Source organism: Syngnathus leptorhynchus, chromosome 3 (genome assembly GCF_054491065.1).
Source record: "Syngnathus leptorhynchus isolate UIUO chromosome 3, UIUO_Slep, whole genome shotgun sequence".
Lineage (NCBI taxonomy): Eukaryota > Metazoa > Chordata > Actinopteri > Syngnathiformes > Syngnathidae > Syngnathus > Syngnathus leptorhynchus.
The window spans coordinates 21182556-21206031 of NC_141197.1; the positions used below are offsets into that span (position 1 = coordinate 21182556).

At 58.7% G+C, this 23476-nt stretch overlaps 4 protein-coding genes across 6 annotated transcripts; 3 read left to right on the forward strand and 1 right to left on the reverse strand.

Annotated features, from left to right (window-relative positions):
• The first annotated feature begins 580 nt into the window (after positions 1-580).
• On the forward strand, positions 581-7640 carry plekhg4 (pleckstrin homology and RhoGEF domain containing G4). Its single transcript, XM_085907220.1, has 15 exons — positions 581-1041; positions 1863-3391; positions 3449-3547; positions 3624-3722; positions 3810-4091; positions 4157-4725; positions 4885-5134; positions 5497-5586; positions 5661-5885; positions 6015-6185; positions 6285-6468; positions 6543-6659; positions 6795-6992; positions 7233-7337; positions 7421-7640. The coding sequence occupies exons 1-15, from the start codon at positions 984-986 to the stop codon at positions 7504-7506; spliced, it is 4062 nt and encodes a 1353-aa protein (XP_085763346.1). The 5' UTR covers positions 581-983; the 3' UTR covers positions 7507-7640.
• A 2091-nt stretch (positions 7641-9731) lies between these two features.
• LOC147059789 (forkhead box protein B2-like) lies at positions 9732-11188 on the forward strand. The gene has a single exon (XM_085908431.1). It carries the CDS (start codon positions 9847-9849, stop codon positions 10492-10494), a length of 648 nt encoding a protein of 215 aa, XP_085764557.1. The 5' UTR covers positions 9732-9846; the 3' UTR covers positions 10495-11188.
• Positions 11189-11305: 117 nt separating this feature from the next.
• On the reverse strand, positions 11306-14715 carry LOC147059790 (annexin A2-like). Of its 2 annotated transcripts, none has more exons than XM_085908674.1 (13): positions 14245-14715; positions 13576-13641; positions 13415-13508; positions 13206-13300; positions 13017-13130; positions 12692-12782; positions 12543-12622; positions 12401-12460; positions 12227-12320; positions 12046-12141; positions 11903-11961; positions 11713-11835; positions 11306-11457 (listed from the first exon to the last, which is right to left on the reverse strand). In XM_085908674.1, the coding sequence occupies exons 1-13, from the start codon at positions 14302-14304 to the stop codon at positions 11398-11400; spliced, it is 1092 nt and encodes a 363-aa protein (XP_085764800.1). In that variant the 5' UTR covers positions 14305-14715; the 3' UTR covers positions 11306-11397. The 2 variants fall into 2 exon arrangements, with proteins under 2 accessions (XP_085764800.1, XP_085764801.1); XM_085908675.1 differs by lacking the exon at positions 14245-14715 and adding an exon at positions 14091-14184.
• On the forward strand, positions 14456-23474 carry LOC147059791 (cyclic nucleotide-gated channel beta-3-like). Of its 2 annotated transcripts, XM_085908657.1 has the most exons (27): positions 14456-14937; positions 15653-15729; positions 15813-15966; positions 16038-16086; positions 16155-16215; positions 16575-16599; positions 16927-17009; positions 17250-17461; positions 17545-17661; positions 17741-17782; positions 17875-18066; positions 18411-18509; positions 18590-18738; positions 18844-19047; positions 19321-19529; positions 19627-19677; positions 19993-20079; positions 20169-20233; positions 20291-20413; positions 20796-20937; positions 20996-21155; positions 21387-21484; positions 21651-21734; positions 21821-21939; positions 22302-22448; positions 22529-22706; positions 23069-23474. In XM_085908657.1, exons 1-27 carry the CDS (start codon positions 14784-14786, stop codon positions 23210-23212), a joined length of 3225 nt encoding a protein of 1074 aa, XP_085764783.1. In that variant the 5' UTR covers positions 14456-14783; the 3' UTR covers positions 23213-23474. The 2 variants fall into 2 exon arrangements, with proteins under 2 accessions (XP_085764783.1, XP_085764785.1); XM_085908659.1 differs by lacking the exon at positions 20291-20413 and having other exon boundaries at positions 14459-14937; positions 23069-23473.
• The last annotated feature ends 2 nt before the right edge of the window (positions 23475-23476 follow it).

Here is a 23476-nt window from a genome sequence, read left to right on the forward strand (position 1 = left end):
GGACGAAACTGCAGCAAATCCTTCTTAACATTCTGGGTTCTGTTTCACAAAGCGGGATTAGCCGGATCAGCTCAAGTCCAACCCGCGTCGATTCACTTGCCCTTTTAAAAAGGACAAGCAAATTATTTTCCTTCAAGGTGGAAGACGGATTCAAGACGACGTCTGTCTGTCAGTGTGTCCGAAAGTGAGGCTCGGGCGGGGGGACTTGACCCAGAGCAAGGACCCGAGACCGGGTCGAGCTCAGCAATGCGGATAAGGAACATAGTTGGGGGGACACGCCGGGTTAGGGTTACACGCCGTGTTAGGGTTAAGGCCGCTCCGTCCTTGAGAAAACGGGCTCCCTGGGTAGTCCGACTTTTTTGAAAGACTCATCCGCTTGCCCAACAATGTGACGTATTGCGAGCGTGCGTGCCTGCGAGTGGGTGTGCCCGCCCGCGAGTGGGTGTGCCCGCCTGCGAGTGGGTGTGCCCGCCCGCCTGTCTGCCTGCCTGCCTGCCTGTCTGTCTGCCTGCCTGCCTGCCTGTCAGCCTGTCTGCCTGCCTGCCTGCGTGTGAGCGTGAGAGAAAAGGGGCCAAGCGCAGCGTGCGCGAGCTTTTGCCAAGCGTCTTGTGTGTGTGTGTGAGTGCGCGCGCGTGTGTGTCGGCTGGACCGTCCCGCGTCGTTAGCCCTGTTAAAGGGTAAGTGTATTGCGCCGACGATCGACGTCGTCGTTTCTCTCACGCACGGCTCAGCCATGCACACTGCGCAGGTGAACTTCCCCCCTTTTCAAACTTGCCGACTTTGACTTGTGCCATGAAGACCACACAACGTTGTGGGCATGTTCCGGAAATCGTCGACAGCACGAGCGCGCGCGCGCGCGCGCGCATGGGACGTGCTTGTGCAGGTGACTGCTTGTCCATGCTTGAGTGTATGTGTTCCGCGGATACCTGGCCAGCAGAGCGTCAAGCTAAGAAAACAGGGACTGACTTGAATGCACTCTTTGGATGTCCTCCAAGCAACGCTCAACATGCTTCTCCACATTCCTCTTGTCTGTGTTGGGCTGTGAGTAGCTTCCGTCGACGTTTTTGTCTGTGTGCGCATGTGACTTTGCTTGTGTTTGTTGCTTAAGGTGTGCGCGTGTGTGTCTACACGTATCTGGCTGCTTTCTCACACCCAACATGCTCCTCCGTGCTTTTCTTCGAGAACATTGCGTCCACAATGGAAGACTTGTTGCGGTCACGCAAGCTTTTGCTGGGCGGACGTGACACTTTGCGGCCACGTGCCCGTCTCACATTTCCCGCAGCGGCCCAGCTCTCAAAAGGAGCTCCTGAAAGCTGACGCTTCAAAGGACCTCGTACGGTAGGTCGGAGCAGAAGAGGACCCTCCACGACGACGGGCGTCAAGTCTCGAAGGGAGACGGGACAGGTTTTTTGCGGACCGACGATTGACGCAAACCGGTAAAACCTGAGTGACGGCCCGATGGCTGGGTTTGCGCGTCGTCACCGTGGCGAGACCGTGACGGCGGCAAGCGGCTCCGCATGAGTGGTAGCGGCCGCCGGAGCCGATGAGTCACTGGCTCACGTGCAGCTGTCGCTCTCCGTGCTAACTTTAGCGTTTGCCGCCGCGTTGCGCTCAATGGATTGGTGCGGCTGCGCGGGTCGCCCGCTCTCAAGCGTGTCGTGTCGACAGTCGCCCCGATATTTTTTGCCGGATCCCATTCCATAGCGACGCGCAGACCGAGCCTTTTTCTGCCGTCGTTGGCGGAGGGAGGACTGCGCGCGAAGCCCAAAGCGGTTTCCGCTAGCATCTTCCTTCAAGCTCGGCTCTCGTTCCATCTGCCAAAGTGCGGCTGACGTTTGTCCTCATCTCTGTCTTGTCGGCAGCACGACCGAGCAGGCCTTTGCTCCCGCGTGAGAAGCTCCGGGAAAGTTTGGCTGGTTACACAAACATGGCGCTGCCCAGGCTCTCTCCACAGAGGGGATCCTTGACCTGGTCCGTCGGCACACGGAACCGAGCTGGACGCGGCACGGAAGCACGCGACTGCCCGAGGCCAGATGAGGAAAGAAGGGACCGAGACGTCGAGGGGGAACGAAGAGACCGGAACCGAAAAGAAGCCAAAGCGTCTCGGGAACGAGGTGACGACAACCTTAAGGAGGAAGGCCGGGACGAGGAAGTGAGCGCCGGCGCGCCGAGAGACCGAGGACCACGTGACCACAAAGGAGGCACGCGGGGAGGGCGTGATGAGGGAGAAGCGGGCGTCGAGGGAGGAGGGGCCTTCAAAGCTGAGCCTGGAATCCAAATGGAAGATGAAGACGGAGGCCACAAACAGCCCAGCAAAGGACAGCGGCCCCCAATGCTGACACACACGCCCACTGGAGCCCGCTGGGAACAAAACACGCAGCCAACGGACACACCAGACGCCTGTTCTGAAAAGCTCTCGGAACGAGTCGACTCTCAGGACTCGCTTTCAGAACCAGGGCACCAGGAGGAAGGCCGAGGCGGTCCCGCTGACGGCCAAGGCGGTGCCGCTGACGCCCGCGGGGGACCTGCTGACGCCCACGCCGGTCCTGCTGTCGGCCAAGGCGGACCTGCTGTCGGCCAAGGTGGACCTGCTGACGCCCACGGCGGTCCTGCTGACGTCTACGGCGGACCTGCTGTCGGCCAAGGCGGTCCTGCTGACGCCCACGGCGGCGGACCTGCTGACGCCCACGGCGGCGGACCTGCTGACGCCCACGGCGGCGGACCTGCAGACGCCCACGGCGGCGGACCTGCTGTCGGCCAAGGCGGTCCTGCTGTCGGCCTAAGCGGACCTGCTGTCGGCCAAAGCGGACCTGCTGTCGGCCAAAGCGGACCTGCTGTGGACCAAGGCGGACCTGCTGTGGACCAAGGCGGTCCTGCTGACGCCCACGGCGGTCCTGCTTTCGGCCAAGGCGGTCCTGCTGTCGGCCAAGGCGGTCCTGCTGTCGGCCAAAGCGGACCTGCTGTCGGCCAAAGCGGACCTGCTGTCGGCCAAAGCGGACCTGCTGACGCCCACGGCGGTCCTGCTTTCGGCCAAGGCGGTCCTGCTGTCGGCCAAAGCGGACCTGCTGTCGGCCAAAGCGGACCTGCTGTCGGCCAAAGCGGACCTGCTGTGGACCAAGGCGGTCCTGCTGACGCCCACGGCGATCCTGCTGTCGGCCAAGGTGGTCCTGCTGAGGATTTTCCCTTTGAAGACTCTTTTTGGGCGCAAAACTGTCATCGCAAAGAGGGTGTCGCGGAAAAGCTGGCAGAAGATGCCCACGGCGAGAGGCGTCCCAAAGGCTTTGAGCGCCCAGAGGACCCTCCTCGCCAAAACAAGCACCCGGACGCCGAGCCGAGCCTGCTGACGGACGTAGATTCAGACTCGCGTCTGCGCGCGGACCCGGCGGCACAGGTGACGACGCACGCGTGGCTCGACGGGTTGCCGGGAGCCTGATTTGTGCGTACGCAGGTGTCGACCTCGCCCCGGGACCTTTGTCAGCACGTGGATGTCCGGCAGCTCCCGTGCCGCTTGGGCTCGAGTCACGACAGCCGGTCGGCCTTCCGCTCCGTGAGTAGCGGGCGGGAGCGGCCACTTAGCGCCGGCCAATTGGCCGCCCGACCTCACGCCCATTCGTGTCTGCCAGAGAGTGGAGCAGCTGAGCGCCCTGTGTGAGGATGTGGTCAAGCTGCTGCAGAAGAACATCCACGTGATTGAGGACACGCGCCTGCCTGACACGCAGCAGGTTCCCAGAGAATCAAACACGTCACGCACACGCAAAAAGACAGACATGCAACATATGCGCGCGCGCGCGCGCGTGTGCCACGCCCAGGATGCCGAGCGGCAGCTGGCCATCTACCGGGAGTTGATGCGCGGGGTCCTCGGAGATGGCCCATTGGCGCGCCTGCAGCGGGAGGGCGGAGTCTGGCTGTCGCTGCTGCGACGGGAGCAGCGAGGGGAGCGGCGCCGCGCGGAGGCCGTGGCCGCCGTTTCCCGCCTGTACGAGCGGACGGACGAGCTGCTCCACCGCCTGGTGGCCTTGAACAACCACAGAACGCGGCAGCTCCAGCAGCTCCTGCGGGATTTGTGCCGCGCCGCCCGCGCCTTTGGACAGGTGGCCGGACCCACTTCAGCTCTCTCGCCTCTGCAACTCTTACACTTTGGTTTTTTTTCTGGCAGGTGAGCTCGTGGATGGAGGGGGAGGGCCAGGTGCAGATCGCCTGTCCGGACCGGCCCGAGGAGTCGCCGGAGGCGCTCTGCCAGAAGCAGCGGGACGTGCGCGGCGGGCAGCAGCTGAGCTTTGCCCGCGGATCGTGTCGCGAGGCGCCGGCCACGTTCGACGAGAAGACGGCGCCGTTGAGCTCTCGCTCAAGCCCCTCCTTCACGGACGCGCCGCGCGGCGAGGCGGGACCGAGCCCCGCGGCTGACGGCCCCCCCTCGGTCGGGCCCGGGCGCACACCCCTCCTCCGCCGGCTGTTTGGCGGCAACCCCGGCGGGGGCCGCCGCCGCCGATGGTCGGTCGGCTCCGCCCCCTCCTCCTTCCCACGTCTGCTCGGTAAAGCTCAGAGCTTCGACTGCCCCGCCTTTGCCGCACCGGCGCGCCGGGGAAACACGGGCGTGTTCATCCGAGGTTTGGAGGTCAGCAGCACCGAGGCGGTGGACCGCACCCTCTGCCCCGCCTGGGCGGGACGCGGCTCCGGGACGCCAGGGACCGAGAGTCCGGCGACGGAAGTCCGGAGAGACGGAAGGTGGGTTGTAACTCAAGGAAATGGTTTTCAATTTCAGGTGAAGGTTGTCAAAGCCTTTTGGCGTGGTTCTCTCAGATGTGGGTCAGCGCGGAAATAGATAAAGTTGGCGGCGGTAAGAGCTGGCCCACAAACTGAAAGCGTGCGGCTCTGTCCGCGCAGGAGGTTGCGTCACATCCTGGAGGAAATGGTGACCACGGAGCGCCAGTACGTGCGCTCGCTGCGTTACGTCATTCGTCACTACTTTCCCGAGATGGAGCGCGCCGACCTCCCGCAGGAGCTGCGCGGGAAACGCTCGGTGCTCTTCGGCAACCTGGAGAAGATTCTGGACTTCCACGCTCGCTTCTTCCTGAAAGAACTGGAGGCCTGCAGGAAACATCCTCTGCGAGCCGCGCGCTGCTTCACGAGACACGTAGGACACGCTCGCACGCATGCACATCTAGCTGATGTTCAGGTCAACCAGATCTCAGACGCTTGTCGTCTCGGTCACATTCGAGTCGAGGTCGGGCCTGTCGCTCGGCTAACGCGCTCCAGGATGACGTCACCGGGCTGTTGTTGTGGCAGCACAGACACACACACACACACCATACACACACACACAAGGACGAGTGGAACCGATGTCCACGGTAACGCGGCAAGCCGCTGTCACCGGTAACTCAACCACGCGCACGTCAAAACGTCCGTGGGCCATTCCACGGCACGGCACGGCACGGTACGCGCGCACGTGTGACATCATACTCTGCATTCTAACGCACGCGTTACACGTGTGTGTAGCAGGAGCAGTTGAGTCTGTACGCCCTGTACAGTAAAAACAAGCCCAAGTCCGACGCTCTGCTGGCCAGTCACGGCCTGGCCTTCTTCGAGGTGAAGCCACGCCCCCCGTCGTATGACCTTTGGCCTCACCTCGCTCGCTCACTCCACACGTTGCGTGCGCGCAGAGGAAGCAGCGCGAGCTGGGCGACAAGATGGACTTGTGCTCGTACCTGCTGAAGCCGGTTCAGCGCATGAGCAAGTACGCGCTGCTGCTGGATGACCTCATCGAGGAAGCGGGCCCGGGCCCAGAGGAGGAGCTGAGCGCGCTGCGGATGGCCGCCGCCGGCGTCAAGTTCCAGCTGCGCCACGGCAACGACCTCCTCGCCATGGACGCCATCCGACATTGCGACGTGCGTCTATCCGTCTGGCCGGGCCGGGCCGGGCCTGGCCGGGCCTGGCCGGGCCTGGCCTCCCTCGGTGTCCGCTGCTAACGGGCCTGAAAAAGCCCTAAGGCTATCCCCCGCCCCGCCCCGCCGCAGGTGGACCTGAAGGAGCAGGGCCGGCTGCTGCGCCAGGATCGCTTCACCGTCTGGAGCGGAAGGAAGAAGTGCGACAGACGGGTCTTCCTCTTTGACCAGCTGCTCCTCCTCAGCAAAGCTAAGAAGGTGGATGGCGGTCTGGACGTCTTTGACTACAAGTGCTCCTTCAAGGTGGGCAAAGACGGCCGCCCGGCTTAGGCGGAACCTCAGCGAGAACGTGGCCATATAGTCAGACTCCTTATGTCTATCTCCCTTCCCGCCACGCGTCAGACTTCAGACTTGGGCCTGACCGAGTCGAGGGGAGACGACGGCCTCTGCTTTGAGATTTGGTTCCGAAGGAGGACGACGTCCAAGAGCCAGACCCTGACCCTGCGGGCGGCCTGCGCCCAAGTCAAAGACGCCTGGACGCGTGAGCTGGCCGCAATCCTCTGGGCGCAGGCCGCAATGAACAAAGGTGGGTGTGGCTGTGGCTGTGGCTGTGGCGCAATCGCCAGTGTGAGTCAGCCGTCCGGCCGGCCGTGTGCGCAGAGGCGCGTCTGAAGGAGATGCTGTCCATGGGGGTGGGCAACAAGCCTTATTTGGACATTCGGCCCAGCGCCGCCGCCATCAGCGACCGAGCCGTTCGCCACGTCAGCGGGGTGCGAGGTACGCCGTCCGTTCCCATTACGGCTCTTTGTGGTCTTTTCTGGAACTGCGCCGATCAACAGTTGTGGCGGTTCAGAAGTTAGCCTTTGCAGGCGCGTTCATCCATCCGCTTTGAGAAGATTTTTGTCCGCGCAGGTGCCAGGACACGAGCGTCCATCGCCGTCTCGGCCTCCGACCGCGGCGCCCCCTTCCGGCCGGCGGCGCTGACCTCCGAGCTCACGTGGAGCGGCCCGCTGGGCTCCCTCGACCTGCACGTGTGGGGCGACGCGGCGCCGCCCTGCGTCGACGAAGACGAGCGGGAGGGCGACATCGCCGCCAGCCGGCTTTCCGTCGGTACGTTGGACAAACACACGGGCGGGAGGGAGAGCTCGTTTTGCTTCCTTTGATTTTGGAGTGGAATTCCATCTACGGCAATTCGGCATATTGCAGAATGCTAGTGAACTTTTTTTTCCAGTGCGGACACTTCTGCGCGATTGAGGTATTCAAAAATCAGTTTGTAGTTTGGATATTTCAAAGTGGGCGTGATGATTTCTCGCGGCACGCCCGACAAAGTCCCTCACGTTCTCCCGGCAGCCACTGAAGGTTCGGACTCGTCGTCCCGTTGCCCGTCGGGGTCGGCCGACTCCGACTCCGGCTGCGTCTCCTTCCGCCCGCGGGACCCGAGCTCCGGCTCCTCAGGTTCCTCCCGCCGAGCCGTGAGTGGCACACGTGCACGCAGTAACGGCTGAATGCTGAATGCTGAAACGACAGCTGCTTCTCAGGAGGCGGCGGCCATCGTCGGCCCGGTGACCGACGTGTGACCGCGTTGGACGACTTGTACCGTCGCCGTGGCTGGCGACCGATATGACCGATGTTGGGAAAGCTGCAACTCGCCGCCGTTCCGTGCTCACGCTTGTGGCTTCTGTTCATGGCATCTGCTGGCACTTTTTAACTCCCCACAGGAGTCTAAATAAATTCAAAACATTGTAAGCCACAATGCCGTGGTTCTTATCAGAGGTGTCAAATCCAGGTCCAGAAACACACACACACACACACACACACACACACACACACACAAAAAAACCCGAGGTGGGCACTGTCTGTCATCGTCATTATACAGAACGTAATCCAATTATCGGTTCGTTTTAAAAGCGCTTCAGTCATTGTTTCTGTCACTGTTATTAATATGAGCAAGATACTTACATATCTAGCTCGAGGGAGATGATTGTGTAGCGTTAAAAAACACACACACGTATAGGCTGGATTGTATAAGCATATCTACACATGATTTGCTTGCATCTAAGATTGCCAAGGAAGAGCCGAGCCAATCAGAGCGCAGGTCCAAAGACAGAAAGAAAGAGACAGACCGACAGACAGACAGACAGACAGACAGACAGACAGACAGAGAGCGGGAGGGCGGACGCGCGGTCACTTGTGCGCCTCGTGGAAAAGTGATTAGAAAAAGGGACAAATGTTTGTCGATGCCATTCGTGGAAGACCCAGGCCAAGTCAAGTGAGAGCGTGTTGCGAAGAAGCGAGCGAGTGACTACGGCGGCGGCCGTGTTCGTCCAGCATTTGGCCGCTGTCAAATGCGCTCGGACGTGACGGTACTGGCTCGTTGTGAGCTGAAACTAATTGCATCCGGGTTCCAGTCTCGCCCAAGCCCCGCCCCGCCCCGCCCTGCCCGCGCACGCATACAAATGGCGGGGCATCGAACGAATGAAATCAGACAGCGAGCCAGCCAGCCAGCCAGCCAGCCAGCCAGCCTGCCAGACAGCAAAGTTTTGGACTACAAAGGGATCCACTTCCGAAGTGTGGAGCGTTTGTGGAATACGTCCAGTTTTCTTCATTGGAACGAACGTCAAGGCGTCTGCTGGGGAAAAAGCACACGTCACGCGATCGACCAACCGCCGAGCTGACCGGCTCGTGCGCTGAGTACTCAACACTTATTCCTTCGACGAAGGCGCCACCTCCTGGACGTCGCGGGAACAGGCCTACAGCGTGGGGGCGCGGGAGGCCACACTCGCCGTCTCGGGCCGGGGCTTGGACTCGCGCCTCTTTTTTCCTTCTTGTTGTTTTTGTTCTTTCTAATTCCGAGTGCCGGCCCAATTTCAAGCAAGGATTCTCGTCGTTGTTGCTGAGTTGTCAACAGAAGCCAATGCAGCGCAATACAACAAAGAGAAACACACCTAAAATGGCTTCCACAAACCGATCAGTGTTACGGACCGAGTGGTCAAGCTCCCTGTCGCCAGCAGGCGGCGCTGCGGCGCGCCCTCATCACTGTCCAAGGAAAACGGCTATCTGGGCTTCTGCTTCTCTTCCTCCTCCTCCTCCTCGGGCCCATTTACATTTGGACAGTCTTCCACCTGGGGGGGGGGGAAGACCTCCAAAAGGGGCTTCGGACCCAATTCGGGTCAAGGCCGTGCCGGATGCAAATCGGCCCAGACTTGGGAACGTTTAGCAGGCAGGCAGGCCCGCAGCCAGGCAAGCTAAGGTCCAGCCCCGTGGGCCGAGCGGTCGGAGCGCGAGCGAGCGAGCGAACGAGCGAGCGCGTTCCTTTGGCTCGACGCCGGAGGTCGTTCCGCTCGTTAGCCGCCCGTCGTTAGCGCCCTGTTCATTCATTCCCATTTGTGCACTCGGCCGTGTGGCTGAGCCACGACGCCGTTTATCTGGCAGAAGCGATGTGAGAAGAAAAAGGCTCGGCTCAGCTCAGCCCACATCCCAAAGCATTGGATGGTCAAATCTTGCCTTTTTCCTCATTCCTCCCATCATTTGAGTTCAAGTGGACCTGGCCGGCCACCCTGACGTGTCGAATCCGTAGCGAGGCTTTCGCCAGTGACGACGAGGACGGCCTCGTATGTCGAGAGGAGCTAACGTACAGAAACGACCCGCCGCGATTCCAGAAATGACACAGGAGAGAACTGCAATGGCAAGCGGGGCGAGTGTCTTTTGGAGTCCTGAAGGCCTGTCTCTTTTGTGGCAAGATGGTGTGGATAAGAAGAAGCAGCCAATGAGATGACCCGCCTGGCTGCCACCTGCCCGCCCGCCCGCCCGCCCGCCCGCTCTCCCTCCCTCCCTCCCAGCGCGGTGCCGCCTCCCCAACTTCACAACCCGTGTGTGCGACAGCCTCGCCACACTCTTCACACTCCCCAGGTCAGCCGGGCGGCCCCGCATCCTCACCGTCCGTCGCCCCTTCCCTCGGACCATCATGCCCCCCCGTCCCTCACGCGACGCCTCGGGCAAGCCGCCGTACTCGTACGTCAGCCTGACGGCCATGGCCATCCGGAGCAGCCCGGACAAGATGCTCCCCCTGAGCGCCATCTACCGCTTCATCTCCGACAACTTCCCCTTCTACCGTCACAACGCCCGACGCTGGCAGAACTCTGTGCGCCACAACTTGTCCTTCAACGACTGCTTCGTTAAGATGCCGCGCGGGCCCGAGCGGCCGGGCAAGGGCGCCATGTGGGCCCTGCACCCCCTTTGCGGGGACATGTTCCGCAACGGGACTTTCCTCAGACGCCGCCAGAGGTTCAAGGCCGCGCAGCCCCTGGCCAGGGGGCAGCCGCTGCTCCGCTCGCTCCGGCACCCCTGCTCGCTGCCGCTACTGCCGCCGCCGCCGCCACCACCACTGCCGCCGCGCCCACCCTTCAAGCACCCTTTTGCCATCGAGAGCCTCGTGGGCGATGTGGCCGCGCGGCCGGCAGCGACCGGCCCGGAGGACTTTCTCCCTCCGCCCTGGATCCGCGGGCTCGGAGGCCGACGGCTTCCCGACGTCCCGCTGGCCGTCAAAGCCGCGCCGGCTTGGCTGCCTCCGGTCCTGCTGCCGCCGTGCCTGCCGGCGCCGCCCGCCAAATGACTGGCGTGGGGAGGGCCGGTTCTACACAGTTTGTCGCGCTCGTCTGCCTGCCTCTTTTCCCTCAAACTCTAGCTGGCGTGTTTGCAAGCTTGTCGCACGCACCAAGGTGCTTGATGCGTGCCGCTTCCTTGCGAACCTTGTCAACTTTCAAACGTGCGGGGAGCTGCTTGACATCAATTGAAAGTCCCAGAGGATGCCGGAAAGAGTTTGTCCTCTTGTGCATGAAATTGCATGCGATGGCAACTGCCGTTTTGTTGAAAATAGTCATCTTATAAAGGCATCACATTTTTCTCTCTCGCTCTGTCTTTTTTGATGAGCACTCGCTGGCATTTTGGTCAAGTTGTTTGGACAAGAAGCAGTTGCCTGTGGCCTCTTTTGCAGCCGAGTAGGCCGACCTCCAGACCTGTTTGTTTGTTTGTTTGTTGTTTTGACAAAGCACAAGCGAGCCATTCGTTAGTCCACAAAGTCAATTGGCTGTCAGTGGCTTCATTAAAGCGCCCGTCAGCACTTTGACTTTGGAAAAGCATTGCCGTGTGTGTGTGTGTCAGGAGATACATTAGCGTGTGTGATTGGTGAGGAAGCGGCGGCCATCCTAAAAGCCAAGTGGCTGTGACGGCGGCATCCACAAGACGTAATGAAGAGCAAAGACGCGCTGGGCTCGGCTCGCCGCTTTGTCCTTTCTCGCACATGGACTTTGTCACAATAGGATGTGGATTGTTGTTCTGGCTTCAGAGAAGCAAAATGTCGCTGGTGCTGCCCTCTGGTGGGCCTGCCGTGGAAGTGACAAACAGGAGCCAGACGCTTTGCATCCATCTTTTAATGTCTGACCAACACGTGCGGCGCACTTTTGCTTTGTGTGTGTCTCCCGCCGTCATCCAGCACACGCGCAGACGTTGAATGGGCTCAGTCATCTCCTCCGCACAAGCTGAGCAAAGCCTTCTGGTAATCACCTTTAGTGTGCTCCTGAAACAAAAAGAGAGCGAGCGAGGCGGCGGTGACGCGGAGGAAGCCCGGCAGGAGGTTTCTTTGAGCCGTCGGCGCGGGCCCGCAATTTTGCAACTTATGTCTAACTTGTGGCTCAGGTGCCGCTTTAAGCCGGCCAGCTGTGCCGCCGAACAAATTGCGAGCGGAGCCACGCGCACGCCGCGAATGCTGCGGCCTCCATCAAAAAGCTCGCGACAGGCGGGCGCTTGGGATCATTGACGTAAAAGTGCTCACGCTGATGGCGCGGTAGAGCGTGCGGCCGTGTCGCTTCTTGAACTGGCTTCTGATCTTCATCAAGTCCACTTGGCATCGAGACACCAGGATGCGAGTCAAAACCTTCTCCTTGGCGCCTTTGCCCTGAAAGGCACACAGAGGTCAGCCAGAGGTCGCTTACATGCAGCCGCACGCACGGCCACGCCGGTACCTTCATAGCCTCGTCCAGTCTGTCGGCAAAGTACATCTGCTTGTTCTCCAAACACGCCACTGTGTGCGCACGCACACACACACACACACACACACGCGAGTGTAAAGGTGGCGTGAGAGTCAAGGAGGGAGGAGACAACGTACCCAGGGCCAGGAAAGATTTCTCCAGGTCCCCTTTGACTTCCTTGCGGATGCTTTCCTTCATGTCGTACGGACTGTAGCTCTTGTAGCGCTCGAAAACTAGCGTGCGCGCATATGTAGCGCGATGTCATGAGCGAGCGGTGGGTGACCACGTCAAAGACGGGAGCCGGCGAGCGCAGCGCACCTCTCTGCAGGTGGGAGGCGCTCCTCTGCGTCAGAATGGAAATCCACACAGCCACGTCGGTCCCTTTGCGGTTCATGCCGGCGTCGTAGAGGTTCTGACGTCACAAAGGGGGCGTGGCCACAACTCAATGACTTACGGACGGATTTGACCATCGAGGCGAGCGAGCGAGCCAACCTTGGCGTCGTCATCGATCTTCTGGTAGTCGACGACGTTGGAAGCCGGCTCTCGTTTGGTCTGAAGGTGGCAACAAAAGAGCGGCTGAGTCGCAGGCGCGTGTGCGCGAGTGGGCCTCAAGCGGCGTGAATTTGAGACCGGCCTGAACGAGAGCCAGCAGCAGCTTGGCCACATCTCCAGACGTGTCCCCCGCGATGTCTTTCTCCAGCTCTTTCTTAAACACTGAGGGAGGGACCGACGGAAGAGGTTTTATTTCTCTTGAATCTGCCACGTCACTCACGCCGGTCGGACCTTCGCGGTACACTTTTTGGATGTCGGACAGTTCTCGCTCGTTTCGGGAGCAGACGATCTCGATGAGCGTCTCTTCGTCCGTTCCCAGACCCTGAGGCGGGAAAGGAAAAAAAAAAGCGAAACGACAGCCCTCCGTTACTTCTCAGGCATGTTGTCTGCCAGTCTAGTTGTGGTGGTTTTTGTCGCGGTCGTTGCCCTTAAAGTCATCGCCGCCCGCCACACCGGCGTTTTTCTAATTGTCGCCGGCGTCGGACGTCATCGTCTTTGTTGTCGTAATGGTCGTCACGGCCGTCCCGGTTCCCGTCCGCGTTGGCGCCCGACGCACCTTCATGGCAGCTTTGAGCTCCAGGGCGTCGTACTGGGCAGGGCTCTTCATCAGGCCCAGCATCAGCGCCTCTAACGATCCCGACAGCGCCCCCTTCAGGGCCGTCTGCAGGTCCTGAAACGCAAGTGAGCGCATCATGCGGCCGAGGCCCCAAAGGTGCCGGCGCCGGCAGTGGCGGCGGCCTCCCACCTTCTTGGCGAGGCGCTCGTACTCAAAGGCGATGTCGCGCCGCTGCTCGTACGACCTTCGCGTCAGAATGTCGATGACGCTTTGCTCGTCCACCCCTGAATGTGCAAACGCCAAACCACAGCAATCTACAGCGAGCCGCCTTGTACATTGGGCCGGTCTGTCGTCATTCCAATCCAATCGCTATCGATCACGTTCGTACTATTGCCGACCTTTGGTCCGGAGGGCGGCGTCCAGTCGTGCGGCGTCACTGATGGGATCAAAGTCCCGGTAGGCGACCACGGTGGGGAAAGTAGGCTCCGCCTCCTGCGTGGGACACACCGCACCTTTGAGCCGACTTCCGGCTCGGCGCTTCCTCGGCGCTCGGACTCACCTCGCCGTAGGACAACGTCAGCTGACCCAGGAATTCGGACACCAGCGCCATGGCGATTCCTCTGACCTGCAAACGGACGAGGGAGTCGGAGACCGCTCGAGGATTCCGTTTGCGGGGATCCGGGGCGTCGGTCGGGGACGGGCGGGAGGCGACCCCGAATGAAAAGGTGCCACCCCCGACCGGGGCCACGGGCCAATTTGCTCGAGCCCCCCGTCTACATCCAGCAGAGCCACGGTGAGCCCTCTGCACTATGCACTTGGGCGTGTTTGTTTGGGCGGGGCGGGGCGGCGGGCGATAGGACCCGCAATAAAATGGACACGTGCTGACTTTTGACCGCCATTTCCCGTTCACCTCGAGCAGAGAAGAAAAAAAGAATCCCCCAAACCCACGAGCATGAAAGCATTCACGAGGAGCCGAAAGAGAACGATTAAAAAAGAAAAGCCAGTCTAGTTGCTCGACATCGAAACCAAGCAAGTGGGCCCAAAACGCAACGCCAGTCCCTTTGGAGCGCAGACCTGTGCTGTGTTCTGGAGAATCTTTTTCTGATCTGGCAAATGAAGGCAGCGCAGTCGCCGGCCGGGATCCGGACTGGCCCAAAAAAGCGCGTCAAAGCAAATGTCTTTGACATCAATGCAATCCAATCCATGGGTGTGTTGCGCTTCTTCTTACCTTCACGCCTGCCCGCAGCCAGCACGCACGCACTGGCAGGAAAGATGAGCTCTTGCTCATTTAATGCGCCGCACGCAGTCACGCCCACGCCCGAGCGGAGGCCGGGCCGGGCCGAGGCGGTGCGGGGCGGGGCGGACGGCGCCCCCCCCCGCTGGGCCAGGCGTGTCCCGTTGCCGTGGCGACACGCACCTGTGTCAACAAAACCGTGGTAAAAATTCTTTCCGCTCCCTGCCCATTGAGGCCGTGGCTAATGATTAGCGTGTCCTCTCTGTGGCCGTCAGAGGCGTCTCCTTCTTTAACGACGCCATCTTCGTTTGTTGCCGCATATGGGTGAATTGCAATTGTAATTTTTTTTTTTTCAAGACTGAGAAAAAAGAAGAACCACTAGACACCAAAAGAAAACAGCCACCATTTCTTGTGGTGGACCAAAAAGAAGACACGAGTTGTGATCCCATTGGATGCGTACGCGCGCGTGCACGCCCCCTCCCCCCCCCAATTGTCCAGCCGTAATCTGCTCCCACGCCGCCTCTTAAATCCTCATGCACGCACGCTCACTTATCCCGAACCTGAGCTCGAGCCCGCTACTCGTCATCGCCTCGCAATCACGCCGCCGTCAGCGCTCTGCTTCTGGTTCCCGGTTCCGGTCCCGCCGGTGTGAAGGAGATGCGAGTGGAGGACCGCTCAATCAGTCAGGTCGGGAGAAATCTTGATTCCTTTCCGGGTGCCGAACGCGAAGCGCGCCTGCTCCGCAGAAGAGCAGACAGATATCGAAAGTTGAGACAGCGCATTGGTGTCGAGGAAGGAGAGAGGGAAACGTCTCCAACAGGCATCCAATGACACATGAGACCAAAGTTAGCTTTTATTTGCGGGTCCAAACCAAATGGTGATTGCCTGAAAGCATCATGCTGTGGAAAGCGCTTTCCTTGGCTTCTTTCTGAACCTGAACACAAATGTCCACCTGAGGTGGGGGGGGGGTTCATCATCCTTTCGCTCATCCTTTTCTCGCTTTGAAGGGGCCTCCGTTGTTTGCGTCCACCTGTCCTCGCTTTGAAAAGAAAGAAGAAGTCGAAGGCGAGCGGGGAAGCGAGCGCGCCACATTGGCCAAAAGTAGCTGCGCGGAAGGTCACCCGGTGCTCTCAAAACGCTGACGTGCCAAAGCCAGCGTTTTGACGGCGCAAAGAGGATGAAGATGAAGGCGCCTGCCGCTAATTGGATGAGACCAGACTGCAGCGCAAGCATTCCACAACCAAACGTGTGCACATGGAAAGCAAAGAGACCAAAAGAAGCATAGGAACAAAACAAAGCTTTGGGCTGGCTGGCTGGCTCACTCGCGCGCGCGCTCGCTCGCCCGCTCCTTCATTAGCACACGCGGAAAGAAAAGAACCGTGTCCATGTCGGCCTTTCACAGTGAACAAGTGGAAGATGACGAGCTGGCTGCTCCAACTGGTTCCCCGTCCCCCCGAGAGCAACCGACTCCAGGAACCGGTCAGAAACTCCCACTCCGAGGAAGGCACCGAGCGGGCAGGCTCGGTGCCGTTTCTCGCTCCATTGATTCTTTTCGCCAGCAGCTCAGCAGCACCCGGGATGAGTCCAAACAGGAAGTGGCCTCGTCTCGCCGGAGCCAGGCCTTCCCTCCCAACGTGGAGCAGGCGGGCGTCGCGCGGGGCCTCGGCGCCCGCCCCGCTCTGCCCTCGGACGTCTTCCCGGACGCTTCGGCGGCAGGTGACAGACTCCGCCTCGCCGCCTCCTTTGTAGCGCGCAGCTACAGAAAGGCCTTTGTCCCTTTTGCTCAGTCGCGCGCCTTCCGGCGGAGTCCACGCGTGGGGACGCCATCCCGGCTGGGTGAGTCTCTCGCGCAGACGCCCGCGGCGAGGCCTCTGAGGCGCTTCCTCCACCTCTCCCCTTTGCAGTATTATGGGATGGATCGTCGGCAGCCTGGAGCGCACCTTGCCCCGCCCCGCGCGCCAACAGGTGAGCAGGCATTCCAGCGTTCGGCCAGTGGCTGAGTGACTCTGAATTGAAGCCATTTGACCTGCAACTTGTTGGATTTCCTCACGCCATTGACACGCTCACAGTTGTTTGGGAAGGCGGGAGCTTGAAATGGGTCGACTACACTTGAAGAAACGTCAATTCAAAAAATCAAGTGGCACTAAATGAATTCTTTACTAAGGCCAAAGTATGACTTCAATCCTTTTCACTCAACCAATGTTTCGGCGTTTTTTTGGGGATGTGTAGGAGATGCGAGCGGAGTCCAAACCAAATGGCGATTGCCTGAATTTTGCCACTGCATTTGCCACTCGCCATAAAACAAGTCCTTTTGCCTCACGCAGGAAGCCGACGGTGACGTTCGAGATTGTAAGTGGAACGTGAAGCTGGTGTTTGAGTCTTTGACAATCACGCGTCCGCTAGTGGCTTGTAGCTCCATGATGCAAATAAGCAGATAACCGTCAAAGCGCTTACGGCGAGCCGCTCGCCGTCCAGTCTTTAGCGAGCCGGCCGAATGTATTGACGTATCAAGGTGCAGCTAGCGGATGCGCCTGCTTTAGCTAGCAGTCGCACGCTTTATAACAGTCGCGCGCTTTATAGCAGTCGCACGCTCTTTAGCAGTCGCGCTTGCTTTAGCACCCGCGCGCGCTTTAGCAGTTAGCCTCTCACATGCCCCTCACACTTTGTGACTTTTAGCGGTTGTGAAGAAGAGCCAGCTGCAACCTTTGGATGTCCAGCCATCAGCAAAAGACGCCGATGAGGAGAAGCGGGACAACCAGGTGGGCTGGCCATCTTCCATCCGGTAGCGACGATGGCAACATCGAGTGTGCCTCGCTTTATACGCGTGCGGTCTTCAAATTGATTTTGGGGTCACCCGTGCGTCGGCACCGTTCGAAGGATTTCACCACCGACAACTGTCAAGAGAGAGTGACAGAAGAAAAAAAAAAAAAAAAAAAAGAAAAGAGGCCTTTTCCTCTCGCGATACCGACTGAGAAGCGTTCCTACCGCCTCGCTGTCAGGTGAAAAGCAGGCCTGCCCTGCCCTGCCCTGCCCAGCCCAGCCCTGCCCAGCCCAGCCCAGCCCAGCCCTGCCCTGCCCTGCCCTGCCCCGCCTTGCCATCTGGTCACACTCTGCGTGCTCGGTTGCAGTTTGAAGACGAGGGCCCGACTCCGCCCGAGGAGAACGTCGAGACGGATGCCGGCCAGGCGGTTCCGGCTCCCGTGGAGGAACGGTCGGTCCTTCATCCCGGCGCTTCTGTCTGTCTGCTCCCATCGGAGGTCCCGCGCCGTGAAATGTGCGCTCGTGTCCAAGCAGCCTGCGGCGGCGGCGTCTGGAGGCCGCCCGCGTGGCCGAGGACGTGGCCAGGAAGGCGGCGCTGGAAGCCGTGCGACGGCTGGAGGCGGAACACTCGGCCGCCTTGCGCATCCGTCAGTGAGTGGCCTCTTTGCACAATGTAGCACGGAACCTCGCTCGCGCGAGCATCTTCTCATTTGTTGTTCACGGTCAACAGACTTCCAAACATCCCGGAGGAGCAAAACGAGGATCGGCCCGGGTGAGTTGCCGTCCCGCCTGAGCAGCTTCCGGCCAACGCCAAGTTGCCAACCCCAGGCAAGTTCTCCTCGTGTGTCATGGAATTCTCGACAGGCGCTCGGTCGGCTCACGGGAAGTCACGGGCACCCTTTCCGCGGGTTCGGCCGGGCGGCCAGACGACCGGGTAGAGTCACCCCGGAGACCCGAAGCGGCTGTCGATTGCTGTTCAGCAGGTCTGCGACTGGAAACGGAAATCCCCGAGATTGTTACGCCGCCACCGAGCTGCGCCCCCGAGCCCGCTCTCAGGTGACGCTCAATGGCGCCCAAAGAAAGCCCGCTGCCCTTTGTTTCAAAAGAAAAGTGAGAGAGAGGTGAAAGCTGGCCTATCGCACCGAGCCTGCCCGCGATGATAGTCATCTGATGGAGATCCTGATTCCTCCACGACACGTTTTTATATTTTTGCTAAAAAACACCCCAAATTGAGGAGCACTTCTGCGTGTTCATACGCGTGAAATGATAAATTGAGAGGGCTTGAGCAAAAGCTGGACTTTTTCATTCCATTACGACACAACGATCAGCTTTTGAAGAACAATTTTCACCGTGTGTAAAAGCCGAGCGCCGTATCACTCTTTGTCGTGGTCTCTCCCCAGCGGGACCGCAGAGCTCTCATCGGATCAGGAGGACGGCGACGAGTCGCTGAGGGTAGGACCCGAGTCTGAGACCTGTCGAGGGGACTTGTTGACCGCAGAGTGAGCGAGCAGAGTCCTTACGCGAGCCAGCCCCCGCTCTCTTTGCCATCTTCACGTCGCCGGCGCGTGTCGTTTACCAGCGTCCGTCCGGCATCCGCGGCCAGCGTCGGAAGCGTCGTGGTCCAGGACCGCCTCTGCCAGCTGGTACGGCTCTTCAAAGGTCGGACGGAACGCCACAAAGACCGTCTGGTGGATCCGGATGATTCGGAGCAGGAAAGTCCCAGCGCCTGTAAGTGTGAATGAACGTCGACCCCGAAGACAGCGTCCATCTCGGCTGCCGATAGCCGCTATTGTAATGCAAAACGGACGAGGGACTATTGTCATGTGACCGCAGCTCCCAGCAAAGCTCCGCCCCCCCCGCCCTCACCCCCACCTGGAGAAGACGAGATGGAAGCCCCCATCAGTGGAAAGGAAGAAGAAGCTGTGTTACGCCTCGACCTTCTGGGACATCCACTTCAAATTCCCAAACTCTCAATGCCCAAATGGCTCCGAGCCCTGGCGGAGTTCCGGTTCCCCTCCAGCATTGACCCGTTTACCGGTTTGTATCCAGAGAGATTTTGCCAGCAGGTCAGAACCCACCCCAAAACAAGGCGAATGAGACAAAATAGACACATTCTATTGATAGATCTCTTCCATTGACAACTCCACTCTGGAGCAAATGGTTTTAGAACCTGTCTAGCAGAAGCCTAGAGGCATTCAAGAGCGACGACACCGTGACCTCAGTCTGCAGTTGTGTTTCCCTTCTGGCACGGACAATGTTTTGTCAGTCACAGTCAGTCCTCCCGTGACGTGTCGCTGTGTGGGCCCGCAGATTTGGTCTACGTGCTGTGGCTGTTCTTGGTGGTCGCGGCCTGGAACTGGAACGTTTGGCTCATACCCGTCCGCTGGGCCTTTCCCTACCAGACCCCGGAGAACCTCCACCTTTGGCTCCTGGTCGACTACACCTGCGATCTGATTTACATTGCGGACATCCTGGTCTTCCAGCCCCGCCTACAGTTTGTCCGCGGGGGGGACATTGTGGTCAGGGATCAAAGACACGAGTCGACTTGTCTTTTTGTCTCGTCTTCTACCCATGTCTTCTTCCCCCTCTTACCGCGTCCGTGACATTCTGTTTCAGTGCGATAAAAAAGCCATGCGAGAAAACTACATGACCACCGAGAGATTCAAGGTATGTCGGACAAATGTACAACTATTTTGGAAGCAGTAAAGTACAACTCGAGGAATTCTAGGGCTGACCTGGAACCACTTTAGTATCAATCTAGACGCAAGGGGAGACAGGAATATGAGGGATCAGATAGGGAATCAGTCTCGGACACATCTGGAGAAAAAGTCGAGATAAAGCGAGGCGCACTAACCCATCTAAAGCCAGGCGTGAAGCGACCCGAGAGGGACGCGCTAGAACCGCTTTGGAACCAGTCAAGTACACCTTGAGAAACAGGCTCGGCCAGTCTACGCTTACCGGTTTGAGCTCCTCCGCCCGCAGATGGACGTTATCAGTCTGTTTCCCATGGAAATCTTCTACTACTGGACAGGAGTCACGTCTCTGCTAAGATTCCCTCGCCTGCTCAAGGTTTTCGTTCTGTTTCTGAGCTTTTGGTGTGTGACTGGAGATTGACGTGGCTCAAGTGAAGTGTCTCTCTCTCTCTCTCTCTCTCTCAGTACCATGTTTTCTTCGAGTTTAACGACAGAATGGAAGCGGTGATGAAGAAGGCCTACATCTACAGGTAAGCTCGGTAGCTTTTGGTGTCTGGTGCGAGGGACTGACGTGGGGATTGTGTCAGGGTGATCCGGACCTCCACCTACCTACTGTACTCTCTGCACATCAACGCGTGCCTGTTCTACTGGGGCTCTGACTACCAAGGCTTAGGTTCCACCAAGTGGGTTTACGACGGAAAAGGCAACGCGTAAGGACGTGAACCGGCTAGTGTTGACTGTTAGCGAGTAGCTTTACCTTCCTGTGCGTCCAGTTACATCTACTGATAGCATGTAGCCTATCATGTAGCGTGTATGTAGCTTGACATCCCCCCGCGTGTCCGCCGTTTACAGAAAACCTAGTAGCATGTAGCTTGACCTCCCGTTCCAGTTGCGTTACATGCGCTGTTAAAACGTAGCCTGTTAGCATTTGTTGTTGTTGAAATTCTTGCTAAGATCTCGATTTGATGCTTCTGAATGCCGTTAACCTGCCCTAATCCTGCCCTAATCCTCCCCTGCCCTGCCCTGCCCTGCCCTGCCCTGCCCTGCCCTGCCCTGCCCTGCCCTGCCTGTCTTTCTTTGCTGCGTGTGCAGTTACATCCGATGTTACTACTTTGCGGTGAAGACGTTGATCACCATTGGCGGTCTTCCCGACCCAACCACCGTCTTTGAGATCTGCTTCCAGCTCATCAACTATTTTGTGGGCGTCTTCGCTTTCTCCATCATGATTGGACAGGTGGGTCGTAGCCGAGGATAACGAAGGCCCCGGACCCGAGCCTGACCGTATCTTTCAGATGAGGGACGTGGTGGGGGCGGCCACGGCTGGCGAGAACTACTACCGGGCCTGCGTGGACGGCACCGCCAAATACATGAACTCGTATGACATTCCCAAGGCCGTCCGTAACCGGATCAAGACCTGGTACGACTACACGTGGAAGAGCCAAGGCATGCTGGGTAACTCACCGCCACCGGCGCGTCACATTAGCGCTAGTACATTGCGCTGTGGTCCCTTCTCAAGGTTTTATCATTTTTCCCCTGGTAGGGGTTTTTGGAGTTTTTTCCTTGCCCTTTTGGGAGCTCGAGATCAGGGGATGCTTTGAGAATAATTGTCAATTGTTTGTCTATGTGAAGCCCTTTGAGACTGCTTGGGATTTAAAGCTATACAAATCAACTTGACTTGACTAGACGAGCAAGAGTTGCTGCTGCAGCTTCCTGCCAAGATGAGACTAGACATGGCTGTGGATGTCAACTACTCCATCGTTAGCAAGGTGGCGCTCTTCCAGGTCAGGGGCTCCCAACATTACAGACATGCGCACACGCACACGCACACACACACACACACACACACACACACACACACACACACACACACACACACACACACACACACACACACACACACACTCTTGGAGACAGCAAGCCTTGATCAATTGCCCCCATGTGTGTTAGGGTTGTGATCGTCAAATGGTGTTTGACATGCTGACAAGACTCAAATCTGTTGTCTACCTGCCTGGAGACTTTGTGTGTAAGAAGGTCTGTGTCCACCGGTGCTTATCAAAGTGTGTTTGAGTACGTTTAACGTGTTTGTGTGTGCGCATTTGTGTGCGTGTGTGATGCAGGGTGAGATCGGCAGGGAAATGTACATCATCAAGCAGGGAGAGGTCCAAGTGGTGGGTGGTCCAGACCTTCAGACAGTTTTTGTCACCATCAGGGCAGGTTCAGTGTTTGGCGAGATCAGGTCAGTCAACATATGTCAATATGTATGTGAGGAGAGAAACTCATTTTTTGCTCCTGCTCCGTTGACGGCTAAAAGACTTCCTCAAAGCAAATATCGGTTGAGTTCCTCGATTGTAGACAATCTGTGCCACTTTGTCGATTCTCTACGGTTGCACCTCGACGCACATTTAACACGCTCCGGAAAAAGGCGGCGGCGGCCGGGCTTGACAACGAGATCGAGGAGCCAAGAGCGGAGGAGACGTTTAAAAACAGAGATCGTGCGAAGTAGACATAGATAGATGGCAAATAGACGTGGATGCGGACAGGACGTCGAGACAGATGAAAAGTCCAGGACGTGGCCCTGCCAACTTTGTCATTGGTCAGTTTGTTGGCCGGGGGCGGAGGAAACCGTCGCACTGCCAACGTGAAGGCACACGGATTCGCCAACCTGTTCATCCTGGACAAGAAGGATCTGGCGGAAATCCTGGTTCACTATCCAGAGTCCCAGAAACTTCTCCGCAAGAAGGCCAAGTAAGCAAGCCGAACCTCCGGGGTCTTTGGCGTCGTCCTGGCCGAAAGGTCCGTCACGTACGTTCCGTGTTACCCTTCAGGACCATGCTGACTAAGGACAAGAAGCCGGAAGAAAAGGGAGGCGGCAAAGAGGCCGCCCAGGTCATCCCGGTCCCACCGGACACGCCCAAAATGTTCAAGGCGGCCATGCAGGTGACGGCACAGGCGGGAATGGCGGGAACCTTCGGCAAACTCAAGAAGCGCTCCGGCCAGCCTCAGGTGAGATTTGGTGCGAGTTTTTGCTCTGCGGTTTGGGACGGATGGTTAGGCAGAAGGGAACCTGTGAATGATTCCAAAGGCATGGGGCGGGCGCATCCCCCACTCTCATCCTTCAACAGCGGGCTCTTGACTTAAGCAACCATTGCGCCCATAATCTCAGTCAGTCGGGCGCGAGTCAATGATTCCAAACGCATCCATCCTCCACTCCCGTCATCGTAACGGGATCCTTCAAACAAACAAAGGTGACATTTGCAAGACAAAGAAAAACGTGAGCCGTCAAAGTCATTGGGACAGCCGGTGGCCTACGGGGAGCTCACGGGCTAGAAGTCCACGGAAGAAGCTTTTGGACTGTTGTTTTGCAGGCTCTGGCCTCTCCTTGCCCCCCGGCCCTCACCATGACATCGGCGACGGAAGGGGATGAGCTTCTCGCGGTGGAGGCGGCGATAGCCAAAGACCAGCAGCAAGTGGACGGAGCAGAGATAGGAGTTGGGGAAGACGCCAAGTAAAAGGCCTCCGACTCGTCACCATTTTCTACAGATATGTCGAGCGGCTTCTTGCTAGATAACGCTTAGAAATCCCGCGCAATTTGTAGAATCCAGACCTTTGCCTCGCAGCCCGAGCTTTCTCCGTTAGCGCCGGTCGTAAACAAAGCCTAATCGCCCAAGAGCCAGGGTTTACAAACATTGAAAAAACTCCACTGCGTCCTGTAATGTTTCTATTGTAGTGTCGACACGTCACAATAAATGGACAAGAAAGCCAGAGCGACAGGA